At 36.9% G+C, this 17,521-nt stretch overlaps 2 protein-coding genes across 5 annotated transcripts; one reads left to right on the top strand and one right to left on the bottom strand.

Moving 5' to 3' along the window:
* Positions 1-1,839: 1,839 nt before the first annotated feature.
* Positions 1,840-3,549, top strand: LOC104212954 (zeatin O-glucosyltransferase-like). The gene has a single exon (XM_009762327.2). The coding sequence runs from the start codon at positions 1,993-1,995 to the stop codon at positions 3,409-3,411; it is 1,419 nt and encodes a 472-aa protein (XP_009760629.1). The 5' UTR covers positions 1,840-1,992; the 3' UTR covers positions 3,412-3,549.
* On the bottom strand, positions 2,415-16,866 carry LOC104219890 (glycine-rich RNA-binding protein 4, mitochondrial). Of its 4 annotated transcripts, none has more exons than XR_011406672.1 (6): positions 16,667-16,866; positions 14,010-14,078; positions 13,825-13,931; positions 13,672-13,735; positions 13,222-13,373; positions 2,415-2,566 (listed from the first exon to the last, which is right to left on the bottom strand). XR_011406672.1 is itself a non-coding variant. In XM_009770653.2 (5 exons), the coding sequence occupies exons 1-5, from the start codon at positions 16,758-16,760 to the stop codon at positions 13,357-13,359; spliced, it is 351 nt and encodes a 116-aa protein (XP_009768955.1). In that variant the 5' UTR covers positions 16,761-16,866; the 3' UTR covers positions 12,894-13,356. The 4 variants fall into 4 exon arrangements, 2 of the variants coding, with proteins under 2 accessions (XP_009768955.1, XP_009768956.1); XR_011406673.1 differs by lacking the exon at positions 2,415-2,566 and adding an exon at positions 11,156-12,836; XM_009770653.2 differs by lacking the exon at positions 2,415-2,566 and having other exon boundaries at positions 12,894-13,373.
* Between the last annotated feature and the right edge of the window lie 655 nt (positions 16,867-17,521).

Consider the following 17,521-nt stretch of genomic DNA (forward strand, 5'->3'; position numbering starts at 1 on the left):
ACATTATTATTAAAAACAACTGCGGAGGCATGATTGTTGTTGTTGTTATTATTGTTTTACGTAATATTGTTAAAAAACAACTTCAGATGCATGATTAATTAAGCTAGGATCGCAGTAAAATTTCATAAGTGGGATCTGGAGAGGATAGATCAGCGTACGCAAATCTTATCCCTACATTATAGAGGTAGATGGGTTATTTCCGATAGACACTCGGCTCAAAGAAAGCGATTCCAAAACATATTCGAAGAAAGGAAAAAAAATATGTCGAAAGTACCGACAAAAATAATACGATAATACTAATAAAAGAATAGAAAAAAAAAACAATACGGAACAATATTACATTTTAAAACTCAGTCCATATCAAACAACATCACAAAAATAGATAAGGACAATGTGACAAACTAATCACCCCTGCCCTACATTTTAATATTTGCAGTGTACAATTAACGGCATGCGTCACGCCCTTAGACTTTTGTGTGAATTTACAAGTATTTTATTCCTCAATTATATCCATCAATTTATATGGTTAACATTTATTTATTTATTTTGGGTGCAAATTCACATGGTTTACTTAATGGCACAGTTTCTTGAATTATAAACAAATTCATGTTACCCCTGTTCCAATATCGTCTGCACTAAAACAGACAAAAAAAAATGTTTACTCGCATATATTAGGCGCGGCCCTTCCTTGAATCTTTACACAGATACTTTGTGTATCAGACTGTCTTTTACTTGCACACGTTATTTTCGTCAAATCAATGAGTGTAATGCATGCGTATTCAATATAAACTTTGTACTCCCTTCCGTCCTATTTAGTTATACTTTGGCTAAAAATAGTTGTTTTAAAATAATCATGGTTTAAAAAAAAAACAAGAAAGAGTTACTTATATTTTTTGCAATTTTACCCTTTCTACTCTAATAAATGTTCCTCAAAGAAGTAAAAGAGATTAAGGGGAGAAATTAAAAAATAGCCAGATTTATAAGTGGTCATTCTAAAATAGTCACAGTTTCAAAAGTAATTGAAATTTAGTCACTTTTCATGTAAAGATAAATTTGAACGAAAACATTGTTCAAAATCCGAAAAAATACTTCAATATAATATACTGGAATTCCAGTATAATATACCGGTCCAGTATATTATACTGGAACTTTCCGTGTGTTGGAGTTCTAACATAATATGTTGGAAGTTCATACACAGGTGCACCGATCTCCAGTACATTATGCTGGAACTTTTCGTGTTGCAGCAAAATAATGATTATTTTTCAATGACTTTGCAAACGCTGGCTATTTTTGAATGACTAGTCCGAAAACTGGCTAGCCGGTGCTATTTTTATGAGATTGAGAGATCTAAGAATAAATAAGGGCAATTCAATCAAATAACTCATATTAGTAATGTTTTCTTAAAGTATGCGTGCAAAAGGCTAAGTAGGAGAGAGTATTGATTAATCGTGATTAAGTGTATATGCTATCACTTAAATTTGAGACTCTTAAACTTGAACTTATTAATTTAATGTAAACATCAGGTGCGAGTAAGTATTTTCATGTTAACAGACACAGTCTCCCAAACACAAAAAAATGGAATGACCTGTGACAAGCTGCTAGCAAAACATAGGCCCTGCTAACACCAAAAGACTGTTAAAGTTAAACTTATTAATTTAATATAAATATCAGGTACGAATAAGTATTTTCCTAACTACAGCCGTCGACTAGTCTTCAAATTGCTAGCAAAACATAGGCCCTAATAACACCAAAGTTCCTATATTAAGTGCTATATATTGTCACTTTATTTTGAGACGGTTAAAATTAAACTTATTAATTTAATATAAACATCAGGTACGAGTAAGTATTTTCATAACTACAGTCGTCGACTAGTCTTCAAATTGCTAGCAAAACATAGGCCCTAAAAACACCAAAATTCCTATCTCTCTGTGTATATATATGTAAAGCACATATCTAATTTTGAAATAAAACATTCATAGATTAGCTTTTTCAATGGCCTCCAATCTCCATTTCCAAAACCATGGCCAAAAAAATCATGATATTGTAGTAGTTGTTGTCCCTTTTCCAGCACAAGGACATCTCAATCAACTTCTTCAACTATGTAAACTCATTGCTTCCTATAATGTAAAAGTCCATTATGTTACAACCAAGACACACACTCATCAAGCTAAATTAAGAGTTCATGACCCTTTTTCTTTTGTCAATATTCATTTTCATGAATTCTCAACACCATTTTTCGTATCTCCCCCTCCTAATCCGAACGTTTCCATCAAATTTCCTTGCCATCTTCAACCATCATTCGAGGCAACTTCTCATCTACGAAAGCCTGTGGCCAAACTTCTTCGTGTCCTCTCGTCGAAAAGCCAGAGAGCAATCATCATTCATGACTCCCTAATGGGGTCAGTGGTTCAAGATTTTGTGTACTTACCAAATGCAGAAGCCTATGCTTTTCACAGTGTGTCAGCTTTCACATTGTTCTTGTTCATATGGGAGAATATGGGCAGGCCTTTTAACATTGATGCAAATATGCTAAAAGATGTTCCTTCACTTGAAGATTGTTTTAGTCCTGAATTTGAGAAATTCATTAGAAATGAATATGATTACTTGAAGTTCAATTCAGGGAAGATTTACAACACATGCAAAGTTATAGAAGGTCCTTTTCTTGATTTGCTGTCCAAGGAACAGATTAGTAATAACAAAAAGCAGTGGGCACTTGGACCATTCAATCCTGTTTTAGTACAACATGGGACCAAAGGTAGTACCAAACGACATAAATGTCTAAGTTGGCTAGACAAACAAGGACAAAACTCTGTGATCTTCGTGTCTTTTGGCACGACAACTTCATTTTCGGATGAACAGATCAAGGAGATGGCAATTGGATTGGAAAAGAGCGAGCAGAAGTTCGTTTGGGTACTGAGAGATGCCGATAAAGGGAATGTTTTCGCTAAAGATCAATCAAGAAAGATCGATTTGCCAAAAGGGTTCGAAGAGAGAGTTAAAGAAAAGGGAGTGGTGTTAAGGGATTGGGCGCCACAGTTGGAAATATTGGCACATTCTTCTGTAGGCGGTTTTATGAGTCACTGTGGATGGAATTCGTGCATGGAGAGCATTTCCATGGGCGTGCCAATAGCAGCGTGGCCAATGCATTCGGATCAACCCCGAAATACTATATTGGTCACGAAGATTTTAAAAGTTGGCATAGTCGTTAAGGATTGGACTCGTAGGCACGAGATGGTAACATCTATCATGGTGCAGGCAGCAGTGGAAAAATTAATGGCGTCTAAAGAAGGAGAAGAAATGAGGAACAGAGCAATGGATTTGAGTGCAGCTCTTAAGAAATCAGTAGCAGAAGGTGGTATTAAGAACATGGAGTTGGATTCATTCATTTCTCACATAACAAGGCAAATTTGATCAATCCTAGATCACTTGACTCTCCCCATTTCAACGGTTTTCATTGTGCAATAAGGTCTTACTATCTAGAAGGATTTATTTAATCTATATAATGTAAAGAATTTTTATATTATTACTGTATTTTAACCTATTTTAGCATGTCATTTGCCTTATTTCCAAGTTACTACATTAACAACTGTTAGAGATAGTTATGTAAATGTTAGAGATAGCTATGTAATTGTCCCACATTGGAATAGGAGTAGTATCTCCTTTGTATAGAGTAGCTATAAATAGCACCTCTTGTATTGCATCACACACAACATCAATATATCATATTTTCTCCCGTGCCTTCTCACATGGTATCAGAGCTATCGTGAGAGATTTATCGCTGTGCATAAATTCCAGCGATTCCGGGAAGTAAAATCAGTCACCGGAACCCTTTTTTCCGGCGACTTTCAAAGTTGTTTTGCGTCTGCTTTGTCTCGGTCAGTGTTGTGCACAAAATCCAATACTACCACAAGAGTAGTCACTGTCCGGCGACCAAATCCCAGTGAAAATCTCTGACGGTACTGTAGCTGTCCAAAGAAAATTTTCCGGCGAAGTTCCAACGTTGCGTGGGCCACCTTCCGGCCATTTTTTGGCGACGACTCTTCAGGACAGATTGTTTCCCTTGCAATTCCGAGCCTACCCATCCAGGTTACACCAAATTCCGACCACTTTTTTATTTTTCCGGCGTGAATAGTGATTTCAAAAAGTTGACTTCCGGCCATTTTTTGAAAAAGTTCCTTCAGAACAGTTGGGTCTTCTGGTAATTCCGATCCTACCCCTACTGTTTTTATTTCATTCCGACCACTTTGAATATTTTCCGGCTGCAACAGTAACTTTCCAACTGCTACAGTAGTTTACTATTCTGGTTCAGTGTTCCTTACTCTATTTTCAGTGGATTACAGTTGATTATTTCTCTTATTTGGTAATAATTTACAAGATGTCTTTGGGAATTGATGTTTTTGGGTCTAAAAGCATGAGTTCTGGAAACTCTAATGTTATGATTACCTCGGAACCTTTAATGGGAGGTTCAAACTACTTAGCTTGGGCTTCATCTGTCGAGTTGTGGTGTAAAGGTCAAGGTGTGCAAGATCATCTGATTAAACAGTCTAGCGAAGGAGATGAAAAGGCGATAGCGCTTTGGGCAAAAATTGATGCTCAATTATGTAGCATCTTGTGGCGTTCTATTGATTCTAAGTTGATGCCTTTGTTTCGGCCATTCCAGACATGTTATTTGGTTTGGGCAAAGGCTCGTACGTTATACACTAATGATATATCTCGCTTCTATGATGTGATATCACGGATGACAAACTTAAAGAAGCAAGAATTAGATATGTCTACTTACTTGGGTCAGGTACAGGCAGTCATGGAGGAATTTGAGACATTGATGCCAGTTTCTGCTAGTGTGTCAAAACAACAAGAGCAGCGACAGAAAATGTTTCTAGTTCTTACACTCGCTGGACTTCCTCATGATCTTGATTCAGTACGAGACCAGATTTTGGCGAGTCCGACTGTCCCTACAGTTGATGAATTATTCTCTCGATTACTTCGCCTTGCTGCAGCACCAAGTCACCCAGTGATTTCATCACAGATACTTGATTCCTCTGTTCTTGCATCCCAGACAGTGGATGTTCGGGCATCTCAAGCTATGGAGAATAGACGAGGAGGCGGTCGTTTTGGGAGATCTAGACCCAAGTGTTTTTATCGTCACAAACTTGGACACACTCGCGAAATGTGTTATTCCTTAAATGGCCGTCCACCCAAAAATGCCTACGTTGCTCAGAGCGAGACTACAGGTAACCAGGGCTTTTCTGTATCTAAAGAAGAATATAATGAGCTCCTTCAGTATCGAGCAAGTAAGCAAACATCTCCACAAGTAGCCTCAGTTGCCCAGACTGACACTCCTATTGCTGGTAATTCTTTTGCTTGTGTTTCCCAGTCTAGTACTCTTGGACCATGGGTCATGGACTCAGGCGCTTCTGATCATATCTCTGGTAATAAATCACTTTTGTCGAATATTGTATATTCACAGTCTCTTCCTACTGTTACTTTAGCCAATGGATGTCAAACTAAGGCACAAGGAGTTGGACAAGCCAACCCATTGTCTTCTATCACCCTAGATTCCGTTCTTTATGTTCCTGGTTGTCCTTTTAGTCTTGCATCTGTTAGTCGTTTGACTCGTGCCCTCAATTGTGGTATATATTTTATTGATGATTCTTTTATTATGCAGGACCGCAGTACGGGACGGACAATTGGTACAGGTCGTGAATCAGAAGGTCTTTACTACCTTAACTCGCTCAGTCCTTCCACAACATGTCTAGTTACAGATCCTCCAGATCTAATCCACAGACGTTTAGGACATCCGAGTTTATCCAAACTTCAAAAGATGGTGCCTAGTTTATCCAGTTTGTCTAGATTAGATTGTGAGTCGTGTCAGCTTGGGAAACATACCCGAGCTTCCTTTACGCGTAGTGTTGAGAGTCATGCAGAGTCTGTTTTCTCCTTGGTTCATTCTGATATATGGGGTCCTAGTAGAGTCAGTTCAACCTTGGGATTTCGTTATTTTGTTAGCTTTATTGATGATTACTCAAGATGTACTTGGCTTTTCTTAATGAAAGATCGTTCTGAGTTATTCTCTATATTCCAGAGTTTTTGTGCTGAAATCAAAAACCAATTTGGTGTCTCTATCCGCATTTTTTGCAGTGATAATGCCTTAGAATATGTATCTTCTCAGTTTCAGCAATTTATGTCTTTCTCATGGAATTATTCATCAGACATCTTGTCCTTATACCCCTCAGCAAAATGGGGTTGCAGAAAGAAAGAATAGGCACCTTATTGAGACTGCTCGCACACTTCTAATTGAGTCTCGTGTTCCGCTGCGTTTTTGGGGCGATGCAGTTCTCACAGCTTGTTATTTGATTAATAGGATGCCTTCATCTCCCATCAAGGGTCAGATTCCACATTCAATATTGTTTCCCCAGTCAGCCTTATACCCTCTTCCACCTCGGGTTTTTGGGAGCACATGTTTTGTTCATAACTTAGCCCCGGGGAAAGATAAGTTAGCTCCTCGTGCTCTCAAGTGTGTCTTCCTTGGTTATTCTCGTGTTCAGAAGGGATATCGTTGTTATTCACCTGATCTTCATAGGTACCTTATGTCAGCTGACGTCACATTTTTCGCGTCTAAACCTTTCTTCACAACTGATGTCACTTCTGCTGACCACTGCTGACCACCATGACATATCTGAGGTCTTACCTATACCAACTTTTGAGGAGTTTAGTAATCCTCCTCCACCTTCAACCACAGAGGTTTCACCCATACCAACTTTTGAGGAGTCCAGTGTTATCCCTCCTAGTTCCCCAGCCACAGGAACACCACTCTTGACTTATCATCGTCGTTCGCGCCCTACATCAGGCCCATCTGGTTCTCGTCCTGCACCTGACACGGCTCCTACTGCGGATCCTGCTCCTAGTACACCGATTGCACTTCGAAAAGGTATACGGACCACACTAAACCCTAATCCTCATTATGTTGGTTTGAGTTATCATCGTCTGTCATCTCCCCATTATGCTTTTATATCTTCATTGTCCTCGGTTTCCATCCCTAAGTCTACAGGTGAAGCATTGTCTCATCCAGGATGGCGACAGGCTATGAGTGACGAGATGTCTGCTTTACATACAAGTGGTACATGGGAGCTTGTTCCTCTTCCTTCAGGTAAATCTACCGTTGGTTGTCGTTGGGTTTATGCAGTCAAAGTTGGTCCCGATGGCCAGATTGATCGACTTAAGGCACGTCTTGTTGCCAAAGGATACACTCAAATATTTGGGCTAGATTACAGTGATACCTTCTCTCCAGTGGCTAAAGTGGCATCAGTTCGCCTTTTTCTATCCATGGCTGCAGTTCGTCATTGGCCCCTCTATCAGTTGGACATTAAGAATGCCTTTCTTCATGGTGATCTTGAGGATGAGGTTTATATGGAGCAACCACCTGGTTTTATTGCTCAGGGGGAGTCTCGTGGCCTTGTATGTCGCTTGCGTCGGTCACTTTATGGTCTAAAGCAGTCTCCTCGAGCCTGGTTTGGTAAGTTCAGCACGGTTATCCAGGAGTTTGGCATGACTCGTAGTGAAGCTGATCACTCTGTGTTTTATTGCCACTCTGCTTCAAGTCTATGTATTTATCTGGTAGTCTATGTTGATGATATTGTTATTACGGGCAATGATCAGGATGGTATTACTAATCTGAAGCAACATCTCTTCCAGCACTTTCAAACTAAGGATCTAGGCAAGATTGAAGTACTTTCTAGGTATTGAGGTTGCTCAATCTAGCTCAGGTATTGTTATTTCTCAAAGGAAATATGTGTTAGACATTCTTGAGGAAACAGGGATGACAGGTTGCAGACCTGTTGACACGCCGATGGATCCGAATTCTAAACTTCTGCCTGGACAGGGGGAGCCGCTTAGCGATCCTGCAAGCTATAGGCGGCTGGTTGGTAAATTAAATTATCTCACAGTGACTAGGCCCGACATTTCTTATCCTGTGAGTGTTGTAAGTCAGTTTATGAATTCTCCCTGTGATAGTCATTGGGATGCAGTTGTCCGCATTATCCGGTATATAAAATCGGCTCCAGGTAAAGGATTACTGTTTGAGGATCGAGGTCATGAGCAGATCGTTGGGTACTCGGATGCTGATTGGGCAGGATCACCTTCTGATAGACGTTCTACGTCTGGATATTGTGTTTTAGTAGGAGGAAATTTGGTGTCCTGGAAAAGTAAGAAACAGAATGTAGTTGCTCGGTCTAGTGCAGAAGCAGAATACCGAGCAATGGCTATGGCAACATGTGAACTAGTCTGGACCAAACAATTGCTCAAGGAGTTGAAATTTGGTGAAATCAGTCGGATGGAACTTGTGTGCGATAATCAAGCTGCACTTCATATTGCATCAAATCCGGTGTTTCATGAGAGAACTAAACACATTGAGATTGATTGTCACTTCGTCAGAGAAAAGATACTCTCAGGAGATATTACTACGAAGTTTGTGAGATCGAATGATCAACTTGCAGATATTTTCACCAAGTCCCTCACTAGTCCTCGCATTGATTATATATGTAACAAGCTCGGTACATATGATTTATATGCTCCGGCTTGAGGGGGAGTGTTAGAGATAGCTATGTAAATGTTAGAGATAGCTATGTAATTGTCCCACGTTGGAATAGGAGTAGTATCCCCTTTGTATAGAGTAGCTATAAATAGCACCTCTTGTATTGCATCACACACAATATCAATATATCATATTTTCTCTCGTGCCTTCTCACAACAACAACTATGCCTCAATACCCAAGCTAGTTGAGGTCGACTGTATGAATCTTCATTATCATAAATACTTCATTAGGTCCATAATATTTCAATACTTCGTATTTAAGGATTTATCTAACACTAGAGATTCTCCAACATACTCTAGTGATTATATCTCTAACATATTAAGAGCATGTTTGGATTAGCTGATAAGCTTGAAGTATTGAAAAGTTTTTTTTGCCAAAACTGATTTTTAAAATAAGCATTCACGTGTTTGGATAGAAGTGTTGAAACTGATAATAAACAGTTGATGTGTTTGATAAAAAAGTGTTGATAAGCTATTTTTTTGTTAAAATGATTGAAATACCCTAGAATTTTTTTAAAAGATTATAAATTAAAAAATTTCTTTGTAAAGAAAATAATTAACAACGAATATGGAATGAAGAGAAAGTCAAGAAATTTATTTTGAGAAAAGTATTTTGTAAATTAGAAAATATTACCGTACCAAGGATAAACCAGTAAAAGTAATTGGTCAAATTAAAAGTGCTTATAAGCTAAAAAGTCATAAGTTAGGGGTGACCAGCTTATGACTTATGACTCATTTTAGCTTATAAGTACTTGGCTTATAAGCACTTTGGATGTTTACCAAACGCGTAGATAAGTCAAAAGGTATTTATAAGTCAGTTTGACCAACTAATAAGCTTAGCCAAACACCCTCTAAGAGTCTTCAAATGAGCACTCATTTCTAGTTGGGATCACCTATACAGATCTTCAACTTCTTATTTAGTATATATACGTACATGCAGTTATCTTTTATGTGAAACTAAACTCGTCTAAAATCAATGGTCAAGATCTAATTTGTGTTCAAACTCAGATAAGTGACATAATGGTCCTACAGCCAAGTATCTGAAATAAGAAGTTGGAAAAAGAAGTTAAAAGAAGTTCCAAATGGAAAAAACAAAAAAGGAAGCAGCAGAGGAGCAACTTGTAGAACAGTTCTTAGAAAATGTTATAGACTATATTGTGTGTGAAAGATTCTTTTCTTGTCTCAAGCTCCTCTTATCAGATAAAATGATCAGATAAAATGAAAATGATTCATTTTATCTGTCTTAGGACAAGGACATCCTCAACTTGATTCTCCACTTGTCCCATGTTGTCTCCCCCTACAACATCCCATTCAGATAAGTAAGCACAACAACCAGGCTACAGACATCGTGGCCTTCCCTAACATCGTTTGTCGAACATTGACCACAAAGACTAATCATGGTTCTTGATTTTTCTTTTTCTATGATTTTTTATTGATGGTATCGTCTTCTTGAACCGAGGGTCTATCGGAAACAGCCTCTTTATCCCCTCGGGGTAGAGGTAAGGTCTGCACACACACTACCCTCCCCAGACCCCACTTGTGAGATTACTAGGTGGTTGCTGTTGTTGTTGTTTGGTAACCAAAAAACTCGAGTTATCAGGCTAAATCCCAGTTCTTCTCATAAGTCAAAACTCGGGGAGTATGACCCCGCCCCTTTGCCTGCTGACTTAAATACCAGGTTTTGTCAGCTGCAGAGTTTGAACTCGTAACATGCGGTTAACTCACACTTCAAGTGTTGCGCCCTCATCACTGAACCAAAGCCCTGGCGATGTCATAATCCAGGAGGTAAATTCATTACCCAATTTGGATTCTTATGCACTTTTAGTATCATTTCAGCAATTATTGCAACAATTCTAGTTGGCTAGTTGCAAGTGAAACATCTGCATCAATGCAGCTTCCTCATAGGACAAGTTGCACATGTATTATACATATGCTTCGATAGAATTTCAATATCCAGAAAAGTAACGTTAAACATAAATTTGTCCCAATCACCTCTCAAACCAAGATATTAATACTATTCATCAAAGAAAACATCACATAAACAGGAGACTCTGTGCTAATTGTACAAGTATGTAAACTAGCTTGTATGAGGTTTTCCTCAATTGATCAAAATTGTTTTGATATAGTATTTTAAGAAATCGAATACTAAATTGAAACTTTTCAAAATCATATCGAACTGAAGAGTGATGTTTATTTGTCAGTTGATCATTGCACTCCTCATTTGGGCCAGGCATAAATATGAGTATTTTTTTATTTTTTTTTAAGAAATCTAATATTAAATATGATCATTGCACTCCTCATTTGTAAGTACTCAATTCAAATATTGTAAGTAATTAACTGACTACATTGCGAATATTATTTTTTATTATTTGAATTTTTTAAATAAAATATTAAAATACTATATTTTACTTTTTGTCCAGGTTTTTTTTTACCTTTTCTCCCACTTCCCCTTTTCCACTTTTACAACTTATAAAAGAAAAGAGTAATCTTTTCTATCTTTTTTTCTTTTTTTTTTTTTTTTTTGGGGGGGGGGGGGGGGGGTTGTTACTGAGTTTTAAGTTTGAAGTAATCTTCCCTATGGTCCATCAATCGTCCACCAGAATTTGGAGGCAATTGTTGTCGGGTTCTGAGTCAACTCTTACCTCCTTTATTTAGATATCTCTCTGGTTTCTTGTTTATGACTTCGCTTATATTTTTGTCTACATTGCTTGGATCCTCCAAAAATGAAGCTGGATATATGTCAAGTCCTTCAAAAGTTGTGCACTTTCGGAGTATCCGACACGGGTGCGGCTGCATTTTTTGAGGATCCGAGCAACATACTTTTTTAGTACACAGAGACAACAGAACCAATTATCTAACTTCTCTAATACATTTATGTCATGCTTTAAACCTTATTATATTCTTGGAAAAGAGTATTTTAGTCTTGAGAAAATACTTCCTTAGTTGTATTTTATCACAATACAAGATTTGGCAAAGTAAAGATCTGAGGCTCCAAACAAGTTCTCATTTCTCAAAATCTCTTTCAGGTAATTGAAGTTTAGCTAATTATACTGATTGTATGATAGCTAATCTCAAGTTTCTTTTAGATACTACGTGCCCGTTTGGACATAAAATTTGATGGAAGATTTTTCCAAAAAAAAAATTCACTTTTTCTCGAAATCAGGGTTTGTTCACAAAATTTTCAACTTTCACTTGAATATGCATTTTGGAAATTCTCGAAAATTTGAAAAACTGCAAAAAACTGTTTTTCAAATTTTTCACTCAAATCACTCACAAAATTTTAAAAACAACCCGAACTGAAATTTATGTCCAAACACAACTCTAAATTTCAAATACCATTTTCACTTGAAATTTTTTTTCACCATTTTTTCGAATTTTACAATTCTTATGTCCAAACGCCTACTACGTCGTTGTTGTTTTCTTAGGTTCTTGTAAAGCTGTAAATGTTCAATAATCCATCTCCCTTCTTCTTCTTTCCAATCCTTTCTCTACACCCATTGAGTTTGTTTTATCTGTTCTTCTTTTTTCTTTTTCTTTCATTTCCAGAAGAATAGGGGCAAGGATTGTGAGGATTCTTCATATATTGGCTACTTTTATGCTAGCTGGACTGAGCCATAGTTGTTGTACTAAAACAGACTCGGTGTAAAATGTATGTACAAGTTTTTATGATAGCATGTATCATCCACCGTTATCTATCAAGTTTGTCACCTATCTTTGCACAAAAAGATACAAGTGAAAGATTTGATTGTTTCAGAGTTTGTAGGCTACAAAGCTAAAAAAGAGCAGCCCAATGCACTAAGCTCCTGCTATGCGCGGGGTCCCGGAAAAGGCCGGAGTACAAGTATCTATTATACACAGCCTTACCCTGCATTTCTGCAAGAGGTTGTTTCCAAGCCTCAAACCCGTGACCTCCTAGGCTACAAAGCTAGTAGGTAGAAATTTATGACTCTAGCAATGAAGCATGCCAATATGTTTACTATACTAAAGGCCATGGAATAAATAGCTTGATGCTTCTGTATTCATCATGTGTAACTGTATGCAAAGTCTCCTGTTTCCTCAGCTCACTTCATAGTATATCTTCGTTAGGCGAAAGGAATTAGTTTCTCCTAATTTCATCAACGAGTATTATTTTTGCTCAAATTTTGTGAAAGATCTTCCTTTTCATGTTTGGTTTGGCCGATCATGGGTTGGAAGATATGGTAGTATTACAAACCGAAATAGTTCCGTTGTAGTATTTGATAAAACTCTGAGAAAGAAAATTTGCAAAATAATACAAAATGTTAGCCAGGGACAAGGGGTCAAATTTCAAAGAATTTGTCTTTTTAAAACAATGTGCAGATACAGAAGGTAACATTCAACTTTAATATGATCTGGACTTCTCCAAATCCAATCAAAGTGATGCAAATGAAATAATTCTTTTGATTCCCTTCAGAGCTTTGAGCAAGTTGAATGGCCCTATACATTATTGATAGTAAAGCGTATCACCCTAAACAATTTCAAGCTAACACAATCATAGTTCCCTTGTAATAGCTGTAAAATTAATTCCTTAACAATCCTTAGTCCTACACAAAACATGAATATGCATGCTACAAGGGAAAAAGAAAATGGATCAATTAAAGTTTGATTTGAACCTGACACGCGATGCAAAATCATGGCATAGGACCTTTTCGGTGGATGTTTCTCCCTTGACCAAACTCAAGAATCAAGATTAATCTTGAAGAATCTTCAACAAGTATCTACAGTACCAACTTTCATGGATGAAATCGCTAGTTCTCGCACACACCTACGTCATAAAATGGAACCTTACTTATTTTCAAGTCATTTAAGAATTCTTAGGGTGGTTGTACTTGGTTTAAACAGAGGATTAATGAACATACTTGAAAGTATTAAATATTGCAATGAAGACATATGCAAGTGTACATCAAGACCACGATATCATGATATGGAAATTTTTCAGTAAATTCTCAGGAAGAACACAATCAGCAGAACGTTCAGTAACTTCTTTTAATTAAAAGATCTATGCTTGTGTAAGAATAAGCCACAAACAAATATGACAAAAAGTGGAGAATCTAGAAACGTACGAGGAAAGATGAAATTTGGAACCCTCAATGTCATTCCTTGTGGGCATAACTGATACGAATATTTCTGCCATCCAATAACTGAGAAGCATAACAAACAAAACTGTAACAGCAAATATAAGAATAGAAGTAGAACTTATGCTATTCTGCATTTACCTGACCGTCCATTTCCTTCAAAGCCTTGCTAGCTGCAGTTTCAGAAGTGAACTTTACGAACCCGTATCCTTTGGATTTTCCACTTTTATGATCACATATTACTTTCACTGAAAGTGGATAAGCTTATACCTCCATATAAAAGCAAGTCACAATAACAAAGAGAACTATTGGCATCCGTACATTACCTTCAATTATCTCACCATGTTGCTCAAAAGCCTGTTTGAGAACAGGTTCATTGGTATCATAACAAAGCCCTGAAAGAAATCAGATGTCATAAAAAACGGGTTATTGACTCAAACTGACTCATTTTGACCAAAGATATCATATTAACATTGATCCAAGAAAATTTCTCCTTGACATTGTCATTCTGTTTTTAGATATGACAATAAGGTGTTCATCTGGATTTGATCATAAATGTAAGCAAAAAAAAATTGGTCTTTGGGTTCCTTATATACTGTCAAACACTTCGGAATGCACATACTATCTCAATTCATAGAAGTGAACAACGGCAAGACCATCATCCAACAGCATAAACTTTGATGGGAAATAACCATGTGCAAACATGTGACAGTTAATCCATCATTAGCGCTTAATCTTGGTTATGCTTTTGCTCACTTAGCAATATAAAATGCAATTGTCATCCAAGGAGCACTCTCTGTCATGTCATTGGCTGACCCCCTCCCACCCCCACCCATTTTTCCCCCTTCGAAGCAAATCATGTCTTTCATATTTAGTGACCAGAGAAAGAACCTAACTTTAACACGATCCAGGATTTTAGTTCATTAAAGGTAGTACACCATTGGATATATATGGTAGGCGCACGCCACAAGTTTGAAACTAGTTGTTTAACCAAGTCTGGTATTTAAGAGGAGAAAGGTAGATGGCCGGACTCATTGTATCCGAACCTCAAAATTGAAACAGCGGATTTCATGATCATTAAACAAAAACCCAACTTTAAAAACCATTAAGAGAATTTGCATATTGCTGCAGAAATTAGAACACTCTGGATAATATTAGTGCAACCTTCTCTACAAACAAGAGACAAGAAACTGCCAGTCTTTTATTTCACTCACATAAAACTTTGTAAGAGTGAAAATCTTTAACATGAAAAGATCAGTGATTTTTCAAGAAAGAAATTATTACATCAACATTCAGGAAGAAATCAACTAAGCACAGCGAGACACGAGAAGCAATATTTATCTTCGCATGTATTTGGTAGTCAAAAAAGGGACTCTTCTAAGAACAAATCCTTTAGAAAATGACAGGACAATCTCTGCACTGACGACATACAATAGCAGGGAACTTCAAATCCTACAACATTTATGCCTCAGTCCCAAACAAGTTGGGGTCCGATATATGAATCCTTACTAACCATGTTACTCTATTTAAACTCAAATCCTACTTTAACAAGAAAGGGAGCTAATTATTGATATCAACTTTCATTTTTCATACGCCATTCCTATCCCATTAGAAATATTGCAGCATTAAAGCTCGCCCAACTGTTCAAAAAACATTCTTTTGGAAATGTCAAGATGCAAACATGACCGAGTCTATCTTCATGAGCTTCGCATAACTACTCCCAAGTCCTAATAAAGGAGAAAGGCTGCAATCAGTTGTTGTGGCGGATCCAAGAATTTATACAAGAGGATTCAAAAAAAGTAGATTGTTACATTTGAGATTTGAACTTGTACTCTAAAGCAATTTTTGAACCCCTTTGGGAGTCTACTAGTATTTTTCCTTATCTCAAGAGGATTCAGCGGTTTACATAACCCATTTTATTTTTTTCCTAATACATATTCGTAATAACAGTCATAATTGTATAAAGAACCTCTAGTTTTACAGAATCCATAATTTGCATCAAAAGACGACATATTTAACACTATCGGAAAGAAGTAGACCAAAATAGAAGTTGAATGGATATTGAGGACTAATATCACCGACCCCAACTAGTTTAGCATTGAGGCATAGTTGATTAATATGGAAATAAGACACAAAAATTAGTATTACAGGAAAAGGTAATACATGACTCAAGTTAAATTTGAGAAATAAAAAATTAAAACTAGTGAAAATGGTCAACCAAATTGAGCAATTTTGTCATCTTTAAACTTTTGGATTAATATTACCCCGCTTCTAGGAAACAGTCCCGGTTTTTCCCTTGACCCCTAACGAAACTCCAAACTGAGGGTAATTTTATACCATAGTCAGAAATTGTTTTCGACCTTTTCTCTCGCACAATTTGGACACATTTGAGTCACACATTTCACGTTGGAGCTCCGTCAAAGGCAAATAAGAGAGTATTCAATAATAACAAGAGTGTGAATGGCCCAAAAATATAACATAAGGCAAAATTGAGCAATTTCTACCAGGGGCGGAGCTAGCCTATCAGCTACAGGTTTGGCCGAACCTAGTAGTTTTGATTCAAACCCTGTATTTGTCTTATGAAATTCATTGAAAATGTACTAATTATTACCCCTAATTTAGATGTCAGTAACTTAAAAGGATTAGAACTCCAAACTCGACAACAACAACAACAACAACAACAACCCAGTAAAATCCCACTAGCGGGGTCTGGGGAGTATAGTGTGTACGCAGACCTTACCCCTACTCCGAGAGAGTAGAGAGGCTGTTTTAAAACTCCAAACTCATAACCTTCAAATCCTGGCTCTGCCTCTGATTTCTAACAATACCAAATTTGAACCTTTTCCCTTAACACTATAACATTCCTATGGAAACGCAATGTTAATCATGATATAAGCAAAGAAACAGAATGATAGAAAGTCAGAAAATCAATTCAATACTAGATTCTAAACACAGTATTAGTAAAAATGGAAGTAAGAGAGACCTCCAATGAATAATTTGCTGCAAGAGTGGCGTGAAATGATCATTCTAGAAAGTAGGGTTTGATAATTTACAAAGAATCCATTTGAACGTAGCATTTGGAAGCTTGAAATTTTTTGCTTTGCCCTTCCAATAAAGCTGTGTTCGTTCTTGAACTGTCGAGGTTTTTAGCCTTCAGGTGTTTGTTTAGTCTTCTGTTTTTTTGGTTTTGCAGCTGATGAAGTGGGCCTTTAAAGATGCAGTGCACTAATAGCCACTTTTAAGTCTACTATTTAAAAGTAATTTTTTTTAGCTATACTTTATTAGAAATTTATTTACTAATATTCTTTATATTTTGTAATTTTTAATAAGTATTTAGATTTTTCTTACAAATTGTATAGATTTCTCTTTAAAAGTCTCTCATTTCATTATTAGTGTCTTCAATTAAGGGATTCAATTATATCCTCTTTTTTTCCATTTCCTTTTCTCTCTCCTTTTTTTTACATCAAAATTCCTTAATCTACATCCAGAATCTCCATCTTCTCTCTTCTCACCATTGGCGACAGCTTTATATTATTAAAGGAATTTTTACATTCCTATACCATATAGGAAACCTTATTACCCTCAATGTTTAAGGTTTGATATAATTACATTTAGTATACCAAATTACCAATTCTATACCATAGTGTATTTTAATGGTACAATTAATGCAGCGTATATCCCTCCTTAATTCAAGGTACCGTATATCCCACCCCTCCCACGTTTCTCTCTCCCAAACCCTCACCCACGTTTTAGTGAGGGATTTCTTTTCTTCATACCCTTTTTTTCCCTTCATATGTTTTTGGTTCAGATACCATGAGAATCTTTGACACTAGTACTT

The sequence above is a fragment of the Nicotiana sylvestris genome, chromosome 4 (genome assembly GCF_000393655.2).
Source record: "Nicotiana sylvestris chromosome 4, ASM39365v2, whole genome shotgun sequence".
Classification (NCBI taxonomy): Eukaryota; Viridiplantae; Streptophyta; class Magnoliopsida; order Solanales; family Solanaceae; genus Nicotiana; species Nicotiana sylvestris.

Excerpts from the sequence above, each read along its gene's own strand:
- LOC104219890 (XM_009770653.2), bottom strand. The coding sequence starts at position 16,760 with ATGCTACGTTCAAATGGATTCTTTGTAAATTATCAAACCCTACTTTCT. Across the intron at positions 13,932-14,009 it reads ACATGGTGAGATAATTGAAG|TGAAAGTAATATGTGATCAT; the intron begins GTAATGTACGGA and ends ATCCACTTTCAG. Across the intron at positions 13,736-13,824 it reads TGAAGGAAATGGACGGTCAG|AAATATTCGTATCAGTTATG; the intron begins GTAAATGCAGAA and ends ATTGGATGGCAG.
- LOC104212954 (XM_009762327.2), top strand. The coding sequence starts at position 1,993 with ATGGCCTCCAATCTCCATTTCCAAAACCATGGCCAAAAAAATCATGAT.